This window comes from Cricetulus griseus, chromosome 3 (assembly GCF_003668045.3).
Source record: "Cricetulus griseus strain 17A/GY chromosome 3, alternate assembly CriGri-PICRH-1.0, whole genome shotgun sequence".
Taxonomy (NCBI): Eukaryota; Metazoa; Chordata; class Mammalia; order Rodentia; family Cricetidae; genus Cricetulus; species Cricetulus griseus.
This window is the reverse complement of record NC_048596.1, coordinates 52,483,194-52,505,114: the sequence shown is the minus strand read 5'-3', so window position 1 is coordinate 52,505,114 and position 21,921 is coordinate 52,483,194. Positions and strand designations below refer to the sequence as shown.

Genomic DNA, 21,921 nt, shown 5'->3' with positions numbered 1-21,921 from the left:
CGGATCCTGGCCAGACCCCTGGGACCGCCAGGCCCTTATCTCTAATATGGTAATTGGGAGCTGCAGGCCAGCCGGCCGCCGGAATTCAGCGCTCTACAAACCATGCTGCGGCTCCCCCGGGGCGGGGGGTGGGGGGTCATTTGCTCCTATTTGGGTCAGTCCTTGTGAGCAGCTACTGTGTGACCGGCCTGGGGCCTGTGCTGCTCAGGGACCTGGCGGGGCACGCTGGGCGGGGCGACACAATCACTAGGGAACGGAGAAGCTTCTCATGGGGACCTGGAGCGGGGCCCAGAGCTCAGTTCAGAGATTTATTGGCGCCCCTATAGCCCAGGCCAGTGCTTTGCGCTGGATATGCAGATAAGTTGCGCCACAACCCTGCTTCCCGGAACATGGGAGGGGGCAGCCCCCACGGCAGTGCCTCAAGGAGTAGGTCAGACTTGAAGGTGAGTCTGTGTCTGGGACTGTCACTCTCAGCAAAGGGACATACCAGGATATTAGAAGTTAGCTTGTTTTTGAGGACCCCAGCCCAGAGTGTTTGGGAAAATGGAGGTCAGACAGTCAGCAGTAGGAGACATGGAATACAGAAAAGTGGCAGATCTGGGAACAGGACACAGACTGATGAAGGTGGCTTGGACAATGGTACGAATCTCAGACCTTAGGGAAACCCAACCCTGGCCACCCAGTTTCTCTGGCCTTCCTACCCAGTCTGTTTGCCTGCGGCCGTAACAAAAACAAAGCAAAGACTTCATTGGCAGGAGATAAGCCCAGATAAGAGGCTGCCTGCCTTCCTCTGGAGGGAGCAGTCAGTCCCCAACAGCCAGGAAGCAGGGAGAGGCCTTGAAGAAATGCCAGCCTGTCTCAGCCGCAGGGCCTGGCCCATTCTCTTGCCACAGGGTCTCTGGTGTTCCTGGCTGGTCTCAGGCTTAGAGCAGGTCCTCCAGGCTGGTGAAGACCATCTAGCACAGGGCCAGCATGCAGGCCATCCTGCCTCCTGGTAGGTCTCCACTCAACTATGGCCCAGTACACGAAGCTTCCATTCAGGGCCTGTTTCCATATCTGTAAAACAGGCAAAACATCTCCCTCACAGGGGTGAGGGGGCCACAGGGTATCCACAGAGTATCGTAGCCCCTGCCAGCAACAACCCTTAAGACTGCCAGCTTCCCAGCTGGACAGTGCTGGCACACACCTTTAATCCCAGCACTGGGAGGGCAGAGGCAGGCGGATCTCCGAGTTAGAGACCAGCCTGATCTACAAGAGCTAGTTCCAGGACAGCCTCCAAAGCCACAGAGAAACTCTGTCTGGAATAAACAGGAAAAAAAAAAAAAAAAAAGACTGCCAGCTTCCAATATCCTAAGCGCCATGGACCCCTTCCCAATCTGACAACTCAGCTCCAACCAGCCACTCTATCTATCCCTGTATGGTGCCCTCAGTAGCCCTAGCAGAAGATACTGGGTGCCTGGGTCCTATCAGGCAACAGGAAGGAGGGCAAGGAAGGCTCCCTGAAACAGGGTCTGAGCCTGAACAAAGAGACAGGGAAGATCTAAGGGAGAAGAGGCTAAATGGGCTAGGGAACCTAAGGGCTCAGGGCAGAAGTAGAAAGCTCAGAGCAACCCTGACAGGGAATAAGGTCACCAAAGACCTTGGGCAAGGCAGCTAAGTTCAAACCTTGAAACTTTTTGCTAGGAGTCTGACTACAATGGCACAAGCCCATTTTACAAATGAGGAAACTGAGGCGCCAGAGAAAATGGCAGTACCAGATCTGGAGCCTGGAATGTTTTCATCCACACCACACTGTACACAGGGTCCCTGAAGTCCACTTTTATTCATGTAAAAAAATCTCCAAGTATAAAGGGTTGCCTCTACTTCCCAGAGCTCCAGGGTTTCATCTACTGCTCCTTGGGAGTGGGGGAATACCCATCTTGGGTAAGTGCTATGGGGTACAAGCCCCAGCCTTTTTCCTAGGCCTGAGGTTAGAAGGAGAGGCTGAGGACTGGAGTCCCCAAGAAAATGGAGTTAGTGTGAGGCAGTGAGGCATTTGTCTCAGATTTTAAAAAAATAAAATTTCTAAAGGTAAAAGGTTAAAAAAAAAAAAAAGCAGTAGTGTCTTCTACCCACTGCCCAGAGCCCACCCCAGTCCAGTGGCCACCTCTTGCTCAGCCAGTTTAGAGCTGGGTGTTCTCCTCCTGGCTCTCCGAGTCAGCGCTGGACAGGTGCCCACCACTCCCAGGTGCATGACCATTGCTGGCACAAGCCACCAGGGGGCCATCTCCCAGCCCCTCTGATGTCTCGCCCAGCAGACATCGACGGATCTCCTGGGGCAACCTGTCACGATGTTCCTGACACTCCTGGGTCAGCTGGGCCAGCAACTGCAAAAGGATGAGTGTCCCAGAGGGCCCAGGCTGCCCAGCTCCTGTACTACCCACCTGTCTTCCTCCTCCCAGGCCTCACCTTGGGCTCCTCTTCCGCTAGCTGCTGGAGGACTTGCTGCTGCCCTGCCATGAGGCGCTCATGGCGCTGCTTCTGGGCCTCTTCCAGCTGCAAGGGAGGGCAAAAGTTCAGCTGAGGGAGGGGTGAGACCTGGGGGCACCAGGGGGGGAGGCGATCAGGGCCCCCAAGGACACCGAAGGCGTTAGATGGGATGCAGGCACCGGAGGCTGCTGGTACAGTCCCTGGAGGAAAGGCATTAGGAGCCTTTGGAGAGCAGTGTGGCACCAGGCCAGGCATGGAAGAGCTGAGCTTTTGATGAGTGAAGGAAGAAAGGTGGGGCTCACTCACCCGTCGGATAGAGTTGACTGACTCAGTGATATGCCGCCGATTAATCTCTGTTAGTTCCCTGCAGAGGTGAAAGGGATGGCTCAGTGCCCAGGCCCCCTCCATGCCTTCCCTCACTCAATGGCTCCCAGGCCCAATACACTTACACCTCCTTCTTATGTTTCTCTCTTGTCTTGGCCTCTGAGATACTGTTGTTGCGTTTCCTGTCCAGGATCTTTTGAAGCTCCTTCTTCTCCCTGGAGCAGCAAGGAGGGACAGGAGGGGGTCAGAGGCAGGACTCCTGGCACCAGAGTTCCACCGCACTCACACAGGACCTTGTCTTTACCTTTCATTCAGTTCCTTCAGTCTCTTCAACTGTGTTGTGTGTGCATCCAGGACAACCTCCCTGAGCCGCTGCTGAGCCTGGGGACACAGGCAGCCAGCCAGCAGGTAACACAGGGCTGACAGGTCTACCCAGGGAGCTGGTTCTCCTTGCCTACTCCACAGGCCCCTCTCACCTGTCTCAGGTGCTCCAGCCTCCGTTCAGTTTCTGCATCTGCCTGGGCCTGTCTCAGCTCCAGCAGGCTCTGGACCTGTTGGTTCTGGAACTCTCGATGCTGCTTGGCCTCCCCTTCCTCCTCCTTAACGTCCTCCGCATTAGTGGCTCTGCCTCTGTAGGAGAACCCTCTCAATCATGCCAGGTCCCTGGGCTAGGACAGTTAGAGCAGGGCTCATGCCAGCAGGCAGTGGCAGCCAACAGCCAGGTGAGGTCTGCTATGCAAATCAAGAGGATCAGCAGGGGCCAGCAGCTGTACCGTTAGCTCCATACAGGTTCCTGCTTCTTGGCATCGGACTTTGAGGAGGTCTTACTCCCAGGGAAGAGTGAGGACCAGTATGGGAACCTACCTCCCCCTTCCTGTCATTCAAGCATGCTACCCAGGATGGAGAGCCACACATACACCTCCCTCCAATATTCCTGTCAGCATACAACACGGGGCAACAGGCTGCAGGGTACTCACAGGGCACTGGAGGAGGACCGGCACCTGCTTTCAACCCTGGCCTGAGCCAAGCCATCCAGACGGCGGGTAAGGGCCATGGCCTTGCGCTGATGCTTTTTATGCAGCTCCCTCAGGTCTCGTTCCTGCCGGCTCCGAAGCTTCACCATAGCCTTGTGGTTTCGGAGCTCCTCCAGAGGGGTAGGGGTCACCTCTGCAAGAGAGAGGTGTTGGTAGCTAGCAAAGGAGGCAGGGTAGCAGGTGAGGTAGGTTGGGCATGGCTGAGCTGGGTGGGGTAGAAGCCCTCCCGGTGGCCCTACCCCAGATCAGGCTATGCCCTTCCTTACCAGAGAGGATGCTGGCAATCAAATCATCTCGCTGCCCTGGAGATCAGAGGCTTTAGTGAGAAGCTGGGGAGTCCAGCAACAGACGGCTCCCCTTAGCCCACTCCTAGGACAGGCTTCCCCTTACCTGGGCTGCTGAGGGAGGTGCTAGTGGGGGAGGTGGTAGGACCTTGGGGCCACCGAGGTGAGGCATCTAGTGGGTTAGGTGTGGGGTTGGGCAAGAGCTGTGACCCTGGCTGTTGAGACTGCGTCTCCTGATATGTCTCTGTACTGGCCTGAGCCTGCAAGAGAGAAAACTCTTTGTAAAAATGTTTTCTCCATCTCAGGGCCCATCCACCTCTGGATGCCACATGCTCCTATCAGCTCCCTCAGCCTGCACGATGAAGAGGTGCCCCTCGACCCTCATACACGCCAGCCAGGAAGGCTGTGTGTTACCAGATCATTGCATGTCCTCGACAACTCCCAGACGATTCTGGAAAAGTCTGGCCTGGCCCCAAGAGTCCTCCTCTGTGTCCCTCCCACCCTTGCCTGGTGGTTTGTCCTCCTCCTGGATGCTCAGCTCCTGATTTAATCAGCAAAGGAAGCAATGGCAGAGCGGGCACCAGTCTCTTCGACTAACAGCTCCTCGCAGCCCTAATTGCAATCATTTCTTTCCTGGCTGCCACAGGCCCCATGGGGACCGGGTCAGGACATGTGGCTGAACCTCTGCTCTTGGCACCTCCCCACTGAAGCCACTACCTCCTCATGGCTTCCCTGCCTTCCAGTGCCCCAGCGTGTGCACAGCCAAGCTTTTTACTCCACCTAGAGCTTGAGAAACCCTAGTCTAGACACAAATCACTGCAAATGAGTACGTCCTCTTCCAAGAGTCTACAGCTGAGCTGAGGCCATTGGTAGAGCATTTGCCTGGCCTGCTTACAAACCTGGGCTCCATCCCTATCCAGCACTGGAGGATAGGAGGTAAGGGGTTAGAAAACTGACTGACTAGTAAAGTGCTTGCCATATAAGCAATGAGGACCTGCAGTCAGATCTCCTCGTGTCTATAACCCCAGTGCCAGGGTGGGCAAAGATAGGCAGATCCTTGGAGTTCATTGACCAGCCAGTCTGGTTCAATAAGAGACCCTATCTGAGAAAATAAGGTGGAAAACCACATGTACGTGAGCACATACAAAAATGTTTATACACAAAAGCAAAATCCCATAGCCCTTATGCCCACTGCAAGCCATCTAAAGCTCCTGATAATGCAACAGGGTAGGAAGGTCAAGCTTTAGGGACAAAAAATAGGCTGGAAGCCCAGGCAGGCTGCATGGAGCTGAGCCACTTAGCCCCAGTGTCCCATCTCTGTGAGGGACATGGCAATGAGCCAAGGATGTGACTGACCTCACACTGGGCCTGGTAGCAAGCTGGCACTGAGCAGCCACTTGACATTATTTTCAGGTTTGAGTGAGACAAAAGAACCCAGAAAGGGGAGCAGGTTTTGCAGGCATAAGCTGGGCTGTTGAGACAGGAAACTAGGGTCTGCAGTAAGATACTTAACAGCTTAGTTTGGAGAGAGGTATCAGATGGCAGGGCTGGGAGCTGGGGTACCTGTGGAAGAATTGTCCACTGGTCCCCGGTGTCAAGGTAGGCCTAGCCCTGCCCACTCCATTGATGACCACTCACCTCACTGTCCCCAATGAGAGCAACCAGCTGCTTGGCCCGCTGGTCCATTAGGCTGACATGCTTGATAGGGTTAATCAGGGCCTCTGCATAGTCTGGAGAAAGCAGAAGGCCCAGTCTTCAGACCAAAGCCCATACTCTTCCTGCCAGCACAGGACTCCAAGGGTGGGAAGTCTGACCCCACTTGAACTGGGGCCCCTAGTTTAGCCATGTCCAAGCCTAGCTCCCACCCTCTGGTCCCTGCCCTGACCTACTACCCCATCTCACCCTGGTGGTCATCTGGGATGTAGTCAGAAGCTTCAGTGTAGATAAGCAGGGCAGGCAGGCACAATGGCTGGTTGGCCTCATTTCGCAGGCAGACATAGTGGTATCCTAGGCAGGCAGGAGGGCAAGATCAGCTAGGCCTGGTCAAATCCCCAAGCCAACCCAGTGCTACCCAAAGCCCATGGACTCACCTGAGCGGATGGCAGAGACAGGCAGGATTCGGTGCCCAACAAATCTGCCACCCTCCTCAAAGGCTGCAATGCGAAGTGAGGCCAGCGTGGGCAGCACAACCTGTGGGACCCAGACCGCTGAGCTATGGGGCAGAGCCAGGACCACCATACCACAGCCACCAAGGCTTCACCCTCAGAGCACAGAAGCCCAGCACAGGCAGCCAGAATCCCTCAGGGCCATCCACAGGACAAGACAGGACAGGTCACATTGTGGCCTGCTTAGCAACTATACTGAGCCATGTGTATAAATTCAGGACACAGTTTAACCAGGTTAAAAGTAGAGGTCACATTCCCATGGGACCATAGGAGTCGGGTGCAAGCTTGGAGCTGTGGTCTCTGGCAAGTGCTTCCTGTCTTGGAGATGAGGCAGGCAGTGCCTGTTCCTCATGTGGGGAAGAAACAGGAACAACATAAGATAGGACAATGTCGTCATCATCCCTACCCTACAGCCCTTGTCTCTCCTTATCCCCTCTGTCCCTCAAGAGAGGACAGGGAACCCAAGCATGCAGGGCCTGGAAGGTCACTTGCCCTTTCCACTCTCTGATCACCAGTCATTACCAGGGTGCCTGGCCCCTGCTCTCAATCAGGTTAGGTTGGCCTGCCACAGAGTGAACTCACCTTGGGGAAGTCAAAGGGCTCTTCATCCCACACAGGGTTGAATGAATTCCCCTGAGATGTCTTTGTACGATATTTGCGCCTTGTGTCAACCGGGAGACCAAACATGTCCACTTCCACGTAGATGCCCACCTTCCTGTCAGACAGGAACTGCCCCGAAATCACCTGGGGTGGGAGAGCCCAGGAAGATAAGTACAGCAGATGCTGTTGTGTCCTGTCCTCAGAACACCCTAGACCCAATCTCTCTTAGGACTCACCTTGACCCGCAAGGCATTGGCCACTATGCCATCTACAATGACCTCAGTGAAGGGGTCAAAAGACTTGTCTGGCCGCCGCATGAACTCGGGCTTCAGCAAGTACCCACTGCGCCCATTGTACTCAAACACGCCTGCGTTGAGCTGCATTGGCAAGTCTGTAGGCAACACAGGCAGGGTCAGTTAAGTGGCCTAGTGGAGGTCAGCCAGAGTTCAAGGTCCAAGACCAAGGATAATATCAAATGGATTCGAGGGTCCAGATTCAAGAACTAGACAGGTGAGGGTCCACAGAGTCAGTCAAGGTCAAGGCTCCAGATAAAGTCAGGGTTAAATTTTGGGACCTAGAATTAGGTAAAATCAGAAGTCAGTAGATGGGTCAGGGTCAAGGAGGGTGTACTGCCTAGTCAACTTGATCTTAGCTATGATCATTTTGGAAGAGGGATCCTCAATTGAGAAAATGTCCCTCCCCCCCAATCAGATTGGCCAGTGGGCAAGCCCATGGTACATTTTCTTGATTAATGATAAACTGATGTGGAAGGGCTCAGCCCATTGTGAGCAGTGCCACCCCTGGGCTGGCGGTCTTAGGTGCGCTAAGAAAGCGGGCTGAGCAAGCCATAAGAAGCAAGCCAGGAAGCTGCGTTCCTCCATGGCTTCTGCTCCAGTTCCTGGCCCGGCTTCCCTGATGATGGACTTCTAAGCTGTAAGATGGAATGAAACCCTTCCTTCCCAAGTTGCTTTTGGTCACATTGTTTTATCCCAGCAATAAAAACCCTAAGACAGAGGGCCAGAGCTCACCCAAGGTCTGGAAGTTGAGGGCAACAAGCTGGCAACCCACGTTCCAAAAGAGCTGAGGCATGTAGTTGGAAGAATCCACACGGGTACCCTTGGGATAGATGCGGCTAAGCTGCTGTTTGTTGTATCTGGGGTTGGTGGTCAGGGCCATAAGGGAACAAGTGACCACCCCTGCCTCCATGTTCCTGGAAATCCACTCCCAGCAAAGCTGCCATACCATTCCCGAGCCTCCACACCTTAATCTACTGATGACCCCATGCAGATGCATTCTGTGGGGTCAAATCCCCGAGGCATCTACAAGTCCCTGTCTGGCCCTACAGTGCCAGCAGCCCCAGTGCCTGAAGAGGATACTCCACAAACTCCATGGGACTCTTAGTCAGCTGCTCCATGGCCTTGGTCTCCACAAAGGATGACATCTCGAAGCACTTGTTCCTTTCTGTGGGCGGTGGAGGGAAAGTATAAGGCCTGGCAGGGCCTGGCAGGGCCAGCTCCCCGTTACCCATCGACACTTACTCCGAGCAGCCTCAAAAGACTTGAACTTGACAGGTTCAATGTAGTTGACAAGTGTCGACATCTCCTCGGTGGCATTGACCTCACTGCTGGCTGTGCCCTGTGGTGCCCAAGCCCAAGGTTAATAGTGCCAGATGTCCCTTACTTGCCCCCCCTCCAAAAGGGGGGCTAGCCTTCTCCCACACCTGCAGCCATACTGCCCAGGAGCTTCCTGCAAGATACCTTGATATCACCTTGATAGTGACCTTTCTGTTATCTCTACTCTTGGGTATTCCCCTTGACACTCCCCTCTTACACTAGTTTTTCCTGCTATAGGGCCTTAGTACATGCTAGCCCCACCTCTTTAGGTCTGTCTGCCCCAATCTCCCTGCCAGGGCAGAGTCCCTCCCCCAACTCAGCAACTCTGTATCTGCTTTTCTTTAAACTTAACTTTATCGACTTTTCTTTTGTGTGTGAGAGCGTATATGCGTAAGCTGCCACTGTGTGTATACTCATCAGAGGACAACTTTAGGGAGTTCGTCCCCTCCTTCTGCCTTAGGTTCACAGTGTCAAACTCAGCTCACTAGGCATGTACCTTGCCAGTCCTAACACTTTTTTTTTTTAATTATTTTTATTTATTTATTTTGAGACAGGGACTCTATGTTTCACTTGCTAGTCTAGAACTCGCTATGTAGATAGACTAGGCTGGGCTGAAACTCAGAGATGTGCTTGCCTCTGCCTCCCAATGCTGAGACTAAAGGCGTGTGCCATCACGCCCAGCTAGTGAGTATTATTACATTTCATTTATATATTTATTGTATGTAAGGACAAGCATGTGGAGGCAGATGCCTGTACTAGGGGAGCCATCTCCTTGGCCTTGCACCCTAACTTGTAGGCTCATTTACACACCTACTTAAACTGGGAATCTACATAGATAAAGCTCTAGGAGATGACCAGCACAATGGCTGTCGCCCAGCAGGTGCTCAGCAAACACCCCCCTCCACCCGCCTGTGGTCCTGACCTCATCAGTGGTGGGTTTTTTTGGATCTGTCGTTTCCTCCTCTTCTTCATCTTCTTCCTCATCCTCTCGGTCAGCAGGTATGAGAACATTAGGTCCCCGGTTGAGGCCCTCCTCACCCAGAGACTTCTGGGGCTCCAGGCTGGTTTTCTCAAGTCCCACCTCCTCCCCATTGCTTAGGCCAGGGCAGCTGTCTGAGCTGGGGGACCCTGTACAAGGACCAAGGGTCAAAGATCAAAACCACAGGCTGATGCTGAGGAAGCCTGCAGTTGTGCTGTGTGTGTGTGTGTGTGTGTGTGTGTGTGTGTGTGTGTGTGTGTGTGGTGAGGGGTGTCAGGATGACATCTTAGAGAAGTACAGCTTGGGGAGAGGGAAGGAGTTGGAGTCTGGATGGCATTAAAGCTGGTGGTTGTCCAGAGGGGTCAAAGGTCAGAGTTATATACAGCAGGGAACTAGAACAACAGCCTAAACAGCCAGGCATGTTAACATGGCTGGGCTGCAAGTGGAGCTCAGTGACAGCCATTCCCAGCAGGGACTAATGGGGTGAGCAGTTAGTGTCATGTGATGAGGGGCCTCAATAAAGTGAACAGGGCAAAGGTTAGCTGAAATTTTAAGGAGCTGGGTGAGCAGAGTCAGTGGAAGTTATAGGTCAAGCATCAGGGGCCTGAAGGAAGAAATTCACTGAGGTCAAAGGTCAGAATCCAGAGCCCTATCCTGGCCAGGCAGCAGTTGGAAGTCTGTGCTGACAGGTTGGAAGTCTGTGCTGAAAGGTCACCACTCAGCTGAGAGGTGGTAAGGAAGGAGTCAGGGGCTGGGGTGATGGGGACATTGGGGTGAGAGGTTAAGTCAGTGTTAGGATCTGGGCTAGAGGTCAGGCCTGGCCATACCAAGCTGTGGTGAGGAGGGCTCTGTGGTGGCTGAGCTCTCGCTCAGGGCTGAGTTGCTCTGCTCCAGTGGCCTCTTTCGAACTGAGCTGTCAGGGACGCCTGTGCTGGGCCGATGTCGCTTCTTGTTCTTCACCAGGATACGGCCCATTAGGTCCTGTGGGCTAGGCAGGGGGACGCCAGCAGACAGCTGGGCAGTATGGACAAGTCAGGCAGGACCTAGTCAGTCACCCTTCATCCCCACACATCCTGCTAAGCTCCAAGCCCCCCGTACCGGAAACTTGTCCAGTGGGTCAATGAGCAGAGCATCCCCAAAAATAGAGCGGCAGTACTCAGCCATCTTGGCCTGCTGCTTTGCCCTGTGGGGACAAGGTCAGAGGTCAGAGGTTCCCAGGGGAGGCTGAGGCAGTTCAGGTTCAGAGGTGACAAAAGCATGAAAGGAGGGCTGTGGTAGGGTCCATCTGGAGTGCCTCCATTAGAGGTCTCTAGAGATTCCCAGGGCAGGCCCACTCACGAGTCTACATGGTTCTCGAAGGAGAGGATGACAGGGTAGGGTGACGTCTTGAAAGCTGTCTCAGCGATGGCCTCAAGTACATCACGTAACGGCACCTCAGTGGTCATGGTGAAGCCATGGGTAATGAAGGGCTCCTCCTCGGGTGGCCGTCCCTTCCACACATCCAGCTCCACACAGCGGCAGCCCCACAGCAACACCTGGCGGTACATCTCCACCGACGATGTTCCTGCCAGCTGGCCCGCTGCAGGGGAGACTGTGTCACTACCCACTGGCTGCCCCATTCCATGGGGAACTGACCCATATTGGGGACACAGCCCAACTCCAGAGGGGTACACTCTGGCCAGCCCGTTACTCCTCCACTCAGTATGCAGCCAGCACCATCTCCCCGAGAAGTCCTCAGGAAAGGGCAGATATCCTAAACGCAGTCCCTGGTATTCACCAGGTGGGAGCAGAGCAGGCATTCAGAAGCATCTGCAGATCCAGCTGGCTCCTCCTCCAAGACTCACATTCTCTCACATAAAACCCTTCTAGCTTCACCCTGCTACCCTGAACTATGGAATCCCCACACACCTTCCAGAGCTCCCTAGGACCTAACTAATGTCCACTATGTCTATTCCTGCTATCCATCTCTCGCCTGCACCAGCCTCACCACCTGCCTAGGGAACCACAGCCCCTCCCTACCTCCAACCCAATCTCCACAGAACTTCTGACAACCTGCCAGGTTCCAGTGCTTTCTCTTCTTCAGGCTTTCCAAAGAACCTGCTGCCACTCACACTGAGTTCAGAAACCTTCCAGACCTTCAGGTTGCTCCTGCCTCCCCTTCCCGGCCGGCGTTCTCTCACTAGCCCTCTCCTTCTGTGTATCCGTCCCTTGTTCCCCCTACACCTGGCTTCCTTTCTTCTCCCGTGCTATGCATGTGGTAAGCTAGAGCTCAATCCCTGAGTTATACCCCCCTCCTCCGCCCCCTTTTTTTTTTTTTTTTACTTCTAAAACCATCTGCCTCCTGCCCAGGCATCTGTCTAGGCTATCCCTTCATAATGCCAACAGATATGCCCTCAGCCCCTCCCCAAGAACACTTCAAGATACCCACCCATAAGGCACAGCCCACAGATACACTGACTCTGGGGCAGGTGGCTGTCCCCTAGCCCTTCCCCAGTATTGGCCCATGAATGACCAAGTTGAAAGCTGTCCCTGAAAGGAGAAGCAGTGTGAGGATAGAGGATGTGACTGTCTTCTCTCCCTGCTCTCTCTCGCTTACCTGTGAGATAGGTATTGTGTGAAGAATTGATGAAGTATGCGCTCAGTGGCTGTGTCATGTCCATGCTCAGATCCAGGGCCTCCGGTGGCAGGATGCCATTCTCCTCCCCTCCTAGGTAGCGGCTAAAGCCCTCCATGGACATCTGGTCTGGGGATGGGGTGCCAACAGGTCAGCTGGATGTGGCCTGTCCCACCCACACTGCCGTACTACCACCAGCCACTCACCTCTCTCCAGGAACTGTTTGTTAGGCTCATACTTCTCGATGAGCAACCGAGCCTGGGAGGGCCGCAGTGGTGGGTACAGCACTTCATTGAGTCTTGGGTCTCTTTGCTTCTGGTTGATAAAGTCCATGAGCTGCTCCAGAGTGAGGTACGGCTTGCCCTTGGCACCTCTGGAGGGGCCCAGAAGTTGGGTCAGGCTGTAGCCTCAGCTCCCAGCTCGTGCTAAGCCCTCACCCTGGGAGACAGAAGTGGGAAGGCCTGCACCTAACTTCAGCAGCCACAGATTGGTATTCTGGGCCTCAGTTTCTCTGTCCATTCAAACAGTGTCAGGCACAGGATGGACTGGCATCAGCATTTACCAGGACTAAATGAGCAACCCACCACTCTGAGCCTCTAGACCCCAGGACCAATCTTGGCTCTGGCTTCCCACACTGTGCTGGCTCAGTCATCCTGAGCCGGTTGATTAAGCCACCTGTGGCAAACGGATGGCACAGAGCTCCAGAAACCACAGGAGCATCCTGGGGAGGTCCCCGCTTTCTTACTCTGACATCTATGAACCTGCCCACCCATACACCACTTTTCACTGGGCCACAAGAACACTGAGCAGAAGCCAGAGGCAGAGCCTAGCCTATGGGAGCCACTCGCCAGGCCACTTACATCTCAAGCAGGATCTTGTCAATATCTGGTCGCAGACACAGCTTGTTCAAGAATCGCTCAAAGATTTCCAAGGAAAACTCATCAGGCCGGATGGACTCACTCTGAGGGAGAGGAGTATGGGGTGAGAACCTATGGCAGCCAGCCCCAGAAAGTGGGCACCTACTGTGACACCCCACCCTGCCCCACCCCCACCCTGGTACTGTCCCCACACACCCGGTTGAAGTTGAGGCCACAGGACTCCAGCGCAGTCTCCACCCGCTTCTTGTCTGCTGAGAACATCTTCAGAATGCTGATGCAGGCGGGAGGGGTCAGGGTCAGTTGGGGGGCAAAGATCACCAAGGTCAGGGCAGGAGAGAAGATGCTGAGGGGAAAGGGGTGCTCACTTCTTGACCGGAATCCGTCCATCCTGGTTCACCTGCAGCTTCAGCTTTGTGTATCTGAGGAGGCAGGTATAAAGGCTCAGATCTTGGGACTGGTCAGCTGAAACCCCCAATGCTCCCCAGGGTGACCCAGGGCTCACGCTTTCCGCAGGAAGGTGTTCCGGGAGGCATTCTGAGCCAGTATGTTCATAGCCAGTTTGAACAACTCCTCCGACCAGACCTGGGAGTTAGCACACAGAGGAGGGGACTGAGGGGCTGGCCGAGCCATGGCCTACATCCAGAACAGGGTCTGGTACATAAAACATCAAAAGGACAAAACTGGGAGTGGTGGCTCACGCCTGTAATCCTAGCATTTGAGAAACTTAGGCAGGAGGACTGCCTTGAGTTTGAGACCAGCCTGGAATACATGATGTCTTCCAATGAAGCATCTGCTTTCCTAGGTTGTCTCTTGACCCCAGCCCACCTTGACTGTGTCATCCTGCACGGCCATGAAGTTCAAGAATGTGGTGTTTACTGGGTCTGGCCCAGCCACCACAGTCATCAGCTTCTCCTCCAGCCGGGTATCGGGGCCTCCAAAGCCCAATACTTCTCGAATCTTGGGGTCCTGTGCAATGAAAGCCAAGGATGAGGAGAAGAGGTATCTCGTCCCCTGACAACCTTGGTCCCATCAGTACAAGGCCTCAATCCTCACCTTGGGCAGGCGGGCATAACGACCTGTCCGTGTGTCCCTAATGGAGCTGATGTCCAGCGTATCCACCTCCTAGGGAAACCAGAGTCAAGGTTTGTGTCTAAGAAGTATGAGGGGTCCTTAATCTCCCCACCCAAGCTGAGGAATGTCCAACTCCTAGCTAGGTCTCAACCCCAGGACAAGGAAGCTAGATAGGGGTCTCATTTAGGGCCTAGGCCTGAACCAGCAGCACCAGCAATCCTCACCATGTTGGGTCCTGTCCAGTACAAGAAGAACCCATTGGGATCCACACGCAGGGTCACCAGGTTGCGACTGGAGGCCTCCTGAGGGTAGCACAGAGGACAAGGGTCAGGGAGTAAGAGTAGGGGCAGGCTTGGTTCTGAACCCACTCAAGCTGGTTTTTACCAGTGAGCCAAGAGGAAGCTCCTCCAGCCTCCAGGAGATCCTGGAGATGAAGACAATTCCTCAGCGTGACATTTCAGGTTCAGTCCCCAACACTCCTCCCAGCTTCACCTTTCCCTGAGATCCTATCCCATAGGCCACCGAGCTGCTCTATCTCCATCACCCGCCTTTTGCCACACCCTTCCCTGTGCTTTCCTTTCTTCTCTACCCCTGAAACTGCTGTGGAGGCCTCCAGGAGCCCATCCCAGCCTCAGTTTCCCCAGAAGGCTCCACAGTCCCCTACATAAGCATACTAGTACTGTATGAAAGCAGGGGGCGGGGAGCCTGGATCTAAACCCTGCCTGTGTCCCTGGAGGCCTCATAGCAACTGGCCACCCTAAGATCTGCCTCAAAGCCCACCACCCATCACACTGTACCTCATGGGAAACTCATAGCCTTCAGGCTTGCCCTATGCTATAGAAGAGCGCTCAGCCCCTTCAGGAAGACTAGGCAGGAGTTTCCCCTTCTCTCTAACAGCTCTAAGGTGGCTGACAGGAGGGTAGGATATCAGGAATATGTGTATTTTCTGAAAAGGACCCAGTCACTGATGCCCAGAGCTACCCCATATGCTCAGGACCAGCAAAGGCTTATACTCCAACCAGCAGAACTCTCCTTGAGCCAAAAGAGGATTCCCACCCCCTACACTGCTGTTTTAAGACAATCCTGCCACCAACAGTGCACTCCCAGTCCCACAGCCCCAAATGTGAACCATGTCCAGTTCTACTCCCTGAATTTCAACAACTCCCCTTCAGGCTCTCCAAAGCCCTGTGAGGTATGTCCTGTCATTATCTTCATTTTACACAGGAGGAAACTGAGGAGTCAGGATTTGCAGGGTTATACTTGCAAAGTCCTGGGACCTGGGAAACAGAGAGCCAAGATCCCTGAAGGGCCCCTGCTCCTGGTTTCAGCAACAACCTCACAGCCATCGGGGACATCAGTTGGAAGACTGGGAATTGCACAGCCCCACCCATGCAGTCTTGGTTTACAGAAGGATAGCAGCTGATCCGGGGACACAGGTCCCTAAACCTTTTGGATGTATGGTCCTTCGACTCTAATGGGAAACAATGGGTCCCAACCTCTGCAGGAAATTCCCAACCTTGCCCTTGGTCTGACCACACAGCCCCCAGTAGTCCTAGAAAGGGGGAGATTTTCAGGTACTGTCCCTAGAGCCCCCATGAAACCCTCCCCAGGGGCCTAACTTCCAAACGCCATCCAGGCCCCTAGCTCTTCAGTCCCAAACTGTGTTCAGCACCCCCACCCCACCCCAGGCCCTCTCCCTGTTTCCACTTCCTTATTTGGGTTTATCACACTGCAAGGAAAAGGAGAAACTTTTCCCTTTAGGCTGGCCTGGGGGAAGGGGTCTCCTGGGGCCACGGGAGTGCCCAGGCACCCCTTGCCCAGCACACCTGCAGCTGAGGCCACGCCCCCGGTCCCTCCCCTTAGTTCCCACTCCTGCCCCACCCAGCCGGAAAAACCTAGCGTCTTCCAGGCCTATGGCCCGACTGGGAAGGAACAGTAAGGAAGCCCAGGCCTCTGGGTTGAGGCTCTAGAGAGAGAGCAAAGGGCTCAGGGGGCAGAAGAGGGAACGGTACGAAAACGTGGGTGAGACGTGCGGATAAGAATCCGCAGGTGGGCATCAGGGAAGCAGTAAAACGTGGGGGCCAGGATTTATTGGGGTTCAAAGTCCCTAAGTTAAGAAATGGGGAGCAAAGTTCCCAGAGTTGGAGGAACTTGGAGAGGGACCAAGTGTCCAGTAAGGGGTGACTTGCTGCTCCCACCTGAACAGAAAGCTCGCTGGAATCCTGAAGCAGGGCAAAGGGGTACCAACCAGGACAGGGTGAAAAGTGATGAATAGAAGAGAATTGCTCAGGCGAGGCACTGGGAAGAGTGGGATCCTAGTGGCACCCTACTCAGGACAAGGATGCCCTACGTCCCGTGGGTGTCCAGTGCCGGGCGCAGGGGTCTGGGGACCAGACCAGTTTCGGAGAACCTGAATTCGTCTGGCAAGGGTGGGAAAGAGTGCAAAGAAGGTCAGGATTTACTGGGGTTCAAAGTGTCCATGCCAAGGAGCGGAGAGCCCAAATGACCACAGCTGAAGGACTGGGTTGCGGGGGTTGGTGGGACACAAGTCTTCAATTAGACGACAGGGGACTCAAGTTTCCGGAGTTCAGCAAGGCTGGAATAGGGGGGTGCCGTAGTCAGGCAACACTGAAATGGGGGTCCCTGGCATCTAACCGAATGTGAATGGAGTCCTCCGATCTGGGCAGAGCAGGGGACAGCCGCTCTTACCTCGTCCCATTTGATAAACTTACTCCCGCGCCGCAGGGTCTCCACCACGGTGGGCGGCTCCAGCTGCAGCGCGTGGACGCCGGGCCTGGCGCCCGCCATGGCCAAAGCAGGGGCGGCTCGCGGACCCACCGAGCCCCGACGGGAACCGACGGTACCGCTGTTCTTTCTACACGCTCCCGCGCGGCCCGCTCCGGCCCCGCGGCGTCAGCGCCCGCCCGCCAGCCAGTCTGTCCCGGACGGACCGGAGACTCGGCGCCCGGCCCCGCCCCCGCCCAGCTCCGCCCCGTCGGGCGGTGCCGCCCCCTCCCACCGCGGCGGGCCCGCCCGGCCCGCGGCGCGCCCCCTGGCGGTCGGGGCGGCGACTGCATATGGAGGGAGGATGGAGCAGATTTGGGGGGAGTCTTTGTTGACCGGCTCGCTAGCACTTTATATTTCCGGGGTCTTGGGTGGAAGGAGAGAGCCTGAGGCCACGGAGCTATTGAGGGTGCACCTGCCTGAGTTGGGCCAAGGTCAGCCCGTTGAGGGCTCCAAGTGGAAAAGGCGGAGATAATAGGACTGGGGGACACAGAGCCTTGTATCCCACCCCGCCTCTGCCGCACTTAACTGAGCTCAGGAAACATCACCCCATCTCTACCCATCCCACCCCACCCACGTGCCCTCACTTCTCCTCACCCCCTCCTGCTGGAGCTCAGCACCCCCTCCCAGGAGCACTTAGCTAGCTAATGGGCCTCCCGCCGGCAGGCGCCCCTCCCCCGTTGCTAGCCCTGGAGGCCCGGAGCCTGCCACCTCCTTTGAGGACCCAAGCATCCTGACTTTCCGGAGAAAACCTTGGCGCAGTTTTGCGCTCCTGACCCTGTGATGGGAGCTAGCCTCTGTGAGCCTCTTAGCTGAAAACTGCATAGTGAAGGATGGTTGTTTGCCCAGAGGGGGCAGAAGCCTTGTGGGTGTCCCTAAAGGAGGGGCTGTGCAGCGCCTGGCCCACAGCAGGTGCCCTGAAATCTGTGTTCCAGCGATCAGAGGAGAGGAACGGAAGGGGCAGGCGCATGGGCACCGGCAGGGGTGGGGGCTGCAGCCCCTCCCGCAGGGCTTGGCTGGGGGGGGCTCCTGCCTGGGGGCCCCTGTGGGAGCCCCCCCAATACAAAGGAGGCAGCAGCAGCAGGTTTAAAGTAGAACTCATCCAGAGGGGCCAGCCAAGTCACCTAGAAACCCAGAAAGAGTTGGAGCTGGCTCTGGGGGAGGAGGGTCAGCCAAGGAGGAGCTTCCCTACCGGCGCCTTTGCCCCAGGCTCTTAGGCCTCAAGAGGAGCCCTGCCTGGCACTGGCTGTTCTCCAAATCCCCACCATAAAGGCGGCAAACTTAATGAGTCTCGATGACTCTGGCTGTGGCCTTGTGCAGTGGTGCGATTATTATCTTCATTTGAGGCCCAGAGAGGGGACGGGACTTGCCCAAGGTCACACAGCTTCCTGAGAGGATTTCAACCCTCATTCTGACTTCCTGTCTCTGCTCCCAGCTTTGTAGGAGACAAAGGGGAGGGGGTGTGCAGGGCTGTGACCCCCCTCCTCTCTTAAAAGGGCTGTAAAAGGAATACCCCTTCAGTGATCCCAGGATCACCAACAGAACCATAAAACAGAACCATTCAGGGTGGAGGTTGGCCTCTGTACCCACAGGCTTAGGTTCAAATTCAGGACTCCCTTGTCCAGAAGCTAGCTGTCCAGCTAGAATAAACACACACACCCTCTATAAGCCAGGAAAGAATCTGTGGGAATGTCAGACGGGAAGGAGCAAAGAAAGGACACGGGTGAGCTCTGGCACAGGGGACTCTGCTTACCAACACCAAGGTTAGGAGGACCTGGAGTCAGGGCCTGAACCTCAGGCCCTATGCCTTCCGCAGGAGACCTTCCCAGAAGCTTCTGGAAGCAGGTCCTGGGAAAACAGGATGGAAGCTGTTTGTTGGGCCAGGCCCTCTTCTTCCCCCACCGCTAATCTCTTGAGGCCAGACAGCCCCCCATTAGAAGGCTCCTTCCTCCTCCCTGGCCACTTTCTTCCAGTCCTGGAATGGTAATAGTTTCTCGGCAAACAATAATGGGGGAACGAAGGCAGTCTTTCAGGCCTCTACCCTCGATTAAGGGATTGGTCTCAGCCCATGGGTCCCTCCCTAGGGCCTCTGCTTCAGGGAGGTATTGCAAGCATCCTTAGATACACTCTGGTGGGAGGGGGCCACATCCCTCTGGGAAAGGTGGAGCATGAGAAAAGGAAGCTACAGCATGAGGCTAGATGTGAGGCTAGGCACACTCCAGTCTTGGGAAGGCTGGTGGGGGAGCATAATAGGATAAAGGCCCCAGAGCCTGAGCTCTGGGTCACAGGGAGGTCAGAATCCTCTGGCTCCTGGGAGAGGTTCCTGGCACACGAGTGATTTGCCCACTTCCTGGGCAGAGTCAGGACTTGAACCTAACCCCTTGTGCTCCAAGGCTGAGGTTCTGTGCAAGCAGCCCAGGTTCCAAGCAGGCTGCAGGCCAGCATACCCATCTTTCTTCTCACACTGAATGGGCACAGGAAGGGACAAGACAGACAAAACAGCCAGACCCAGGAAAATGAGGATGCCCTGGGGATAACACACGAAGCAGCCAAAGGGAAAAGCAGGATGGGCAAGCCCCTGAAAGGACCTGGCATTTGAACTGAACTGGAGATGTTTACATTAACCATGAAGGTCAAAGGCCAGAAATGTCAGTATGCAATATCATCATCTTAAGGGCAGAGGAAGAGCTGAAGGTCTTCAGAGTTATGGGCTCCACTCGAATAGTAGCCATTGGGCATTAGGGGCCATTACAGTGTCTCTAATCCATGAGTTCCTTCTAGGTACAAACCAATGCTGAGGTTCAAAAAGAGCTACGCTGCCCTTGGTGAGGTGAGATGGGCATGCAACGAATATAGTCCTGGGAAAAGTGATCCTCCCATTAGTTCATGCATGGAAGAGGTCAGACTCTGGATAGGCAATGGCAGAAGCCAGCCTCCCTGGCCCCACAGCCTAGCTGAAGGGAGGCTAATGTCCCACAATGGACTGTGGGTGGAGGGGACATCAACTTACTCCAGTGTTTCCCCTACTGAGAACAGGGGGATCTGCCCCCAGCCAGTCCCCTGGTAAGCAGCTCACCTCCCATCATCACAAACACCATTCCAAATTTGTCTTCTTATTTTGCTTATTTATTTATCTCAGGCTGGCTTTGAACTCACTAAGTAACCAAGAATGACCCTGAACTTCCAATCCCCCTGCCTCTACAACTGTGGTTACAAGTGTGTACACCAAAAACAATTTATGTGGTGCTGGGGGATGGAAGCCAAGACACTGCGCATGTCAGGCAAACATTGTACCAAGGGAGCTACCTCCCCAGACTCCACTGCCTTTATCTTAGGCAGGGAATCAAGCCCATGCCCTTGCACATGCTAGGCAAATATCTGACCCCTGACCTACATCCCTAGCCTTCTTGGCTTCTCTCCAAAAATAGCATCAAGGGGGCTAGTGAGACGCCTTAGCAGTTAAGAACACTTGTTCTTGCAGAGGGCCCAAATTCAATTCCCAGAATACATATGGTATCTCACAAACATCTGTAACTCCAGTTCCAGGAATTCAAAGCTTTCTTCTGACTTCTGCAGTAACATGGTGGTACACATGCATACATACAGAAAAAACATTCATAACACACACACACACACACACACACACACACACACACACACACACACAGAGTAGCATAATGGATGAACTCAAAGTCTTCTTTTTGTCTTTAGATGTAGTACCATCTGTGTGGCCCTAGGCCAAACTTACCCTCTCTGAACCCCACCTACTGAGAAGCTTTTTTCTTTGTAGCATCTACAGAAAAGATGTCCATAAGGGGCTAGGACTTGCTATCCTTGAGTCCTGAGACTATTTGGGACTTAAGAAGGTGAGCCAGCCATAGAGACATCCCAGAAAGTACGATACAACTTTGTTGGGGGGTATGAAATGGGGTGGGGTTGGGGAGTGTGGGACTAGTAGACTACCATAGTGTGTGTGTGTGTGTGTGTGTGTGTGTGTGTGTGTGTGTGTGTCACACGGCCTTGGCTCAAAATCCCAGGTCACCGTTTATATAGATAGCCCTACGCCTATGACTTAACTCTGTGTTGTCACAATTGAAGTTTCCACGGGTTTTCCTGTTTAAAGAAAGTCCACCATTCTTTTATAGTCATTTGTGGAGTTGTTAGGAAGGAATGGTCTGCCTGAATCTGAGAGTTTTAGGGGCTGGAGTTTTATAGGGTACTGATAGTATCCTAAGGCCTGTAGGTTTGACAAGGAGCAGCATGACCCAAGGTTGGGAATTAGCAAACAAGGTCCTCAGAGAGAAATGAATGAATGAGACAATTTAAAGCTTCAGATGGAGTGAAGGAAGGAAGGAAGGAAGGAACGTGGCCTCCTAAAATGTGAAGGATAGAGGAGATGCTGGTAAAAATAGCTCGTTGCCCTCACAGAGGAAAAGGCCGGACGGGGGTCCAGAAAAACGCTCATGATGAGTTTTGGTTTCCCCACATGCTAGCTCTTTGCGCCCGGGTTTCCTCCTTTGCACACGCTCAAGCTGCGGGGTGCCCAGGGCCGCGCCCAGCACAACCCAGTCATCCCGGAGGGACGCGCCCCAAACAAGTTTGCGCTTCGCGGCAGGCTCTGCGGCTATCTGGGAGGGGCAGCGTCTCAGCGCCATGGACTACATTGCCCACGATGCTTCGCGCGCCGCCATCCCAGCTGGTGGGCGGTGGTCGTCTGGGGCCCGGGCTTTTGTGAGCCGGAGGGCCAACTCTACACGCTCCCACCCCGGGGCTCCTCCTAGAGGGGCGTGAGACAGATCCAAGTAGGGCGTCCCGGCACCCGGATAGTTCCTGGACGCCTTTGCACTCCCCCATCCCCGGAAGCCCCGTCCACGTGTCGGCCGGCGCGCGGAAGTCCCCTCGGCCCTTGCTGACCGAGGGTCTCGTACGTTCCTCACCGGATCTGCGTCCACTCGGCCTTATGCCTAGACCGCCTCTGTTTCTGCCTCAGTGACAGAATGAGACAGGGTCAGAAAAGGACTATGGGCCTGGCGGGCGTGCAGATCCAGGCACCCGGCACCTAGAAGTCTAGGTTTCAGGCCGGAGGTTAAATTAAGGGGGGCCGGC

At 54.8% G+C, this 21,921-nt stretch overlaps 1 protein-coding gene across 4 annotated transcripts; it reads right to left on the bottom strand.

Moving 5' to 3' along the window:
• Window positions 1-490: 490 nt before the first annotated feature.
• On the bottom strand, window positions 491-21,766 carry Plcb3 (phospholipase C beta 3). 4 transcript variants are annotated; one of them, XM_027408442.2, is made up of 32 exons: window positions 16,741-16,989; window positions 14,256-14,333; window positions 14,014-14,082; window positions 13,786-13,926; window positions 13,463-13,542; window positions 13,326-13,379; window positions 13,156-13,231; window positions 12,943-13,043; window positions 12,289-12,455; window positions 12,065-12,211; window positions 10,807-11,047; window positions 10,567-10,651; window positions 10,296-10,482; window positions 9,412-9,617; window positions 8,415-8,511; window positions 8,253-8,337; window positions 7,905-8,029; window positions 7,113-7,267; window positions 6,859-7,020; window positions 6,202-6,301; window positions 6,014-6,118; window positions 5,750-5,841; window positions 4,218-4,371; window positions 4,094-4,129; window positions 3,771-3,960; window positions 3,270-3,423; window positions 3,098-3,174; window positions 2,919-3,008; window positions 2,776-2,833; window positions 2,449-2,535; window positions 2,147-2,366; window positions 491-1,056 (listed from the first exon to the last, which is right to left on the bottom strand). In XM_027408442.2, the coding sequence occupies exons 1-31, from the start codon at window positions 16,837-16,839 to the stop codon at window positions 2,163-2,165; spliced, it is 3,702 nt and encodes a 1,233-aa protein (XP_027264243.1). In that variant the 5' UTR covers window positions 16,840-16,989; the 3' UTR covers window positions 491-1,056; window positions 2,147-2,162. The 4 variants fall into 4 exon arrangements, with proteins under 4 accessions (XP_027264243.1, XP_035297896.1, XP_027264242.1 ...); XM_035442005.1 differs by lacking the exons at window positions 491-1,056; window positions 16,741-16,989 and adding an exon at window positions 21,753-21,766 and having other exon boundaries at window positions 1,804-2,366; XM_027408441.2 differs by lacking the exon at window positions 491-1,056 and having other exon boundaries at window positions 1,804-2,366.
• Between the last annotated feature and the right edge of the window lie 155 nt (window positions 21,767-21,921).

Coding starts and splice junctions, on each gene's coding strand:
- Plcb3 (XM_027408442.2), bottom strand. CDS start 16,839: ATGGCGGGCGCCAGGCCCGGCGTCCACGCGCTGCAGCTGGAGCCGCCC. Junction 13,543..13,785: donor TGCAGGATGACACAGTCAAG/GTGGGCTGGGGT, acceptor GCTAACTCCCAG/GTCTGGTCGGAGGAGTTGTT. Junction 4,372..5,749: donor CTCTCATTGGGGACAGTGAG/GTGAGTGGTCAT, acceptor TCTCTCTTGCAG/GCTCAGGCCAGTACAGAGAC.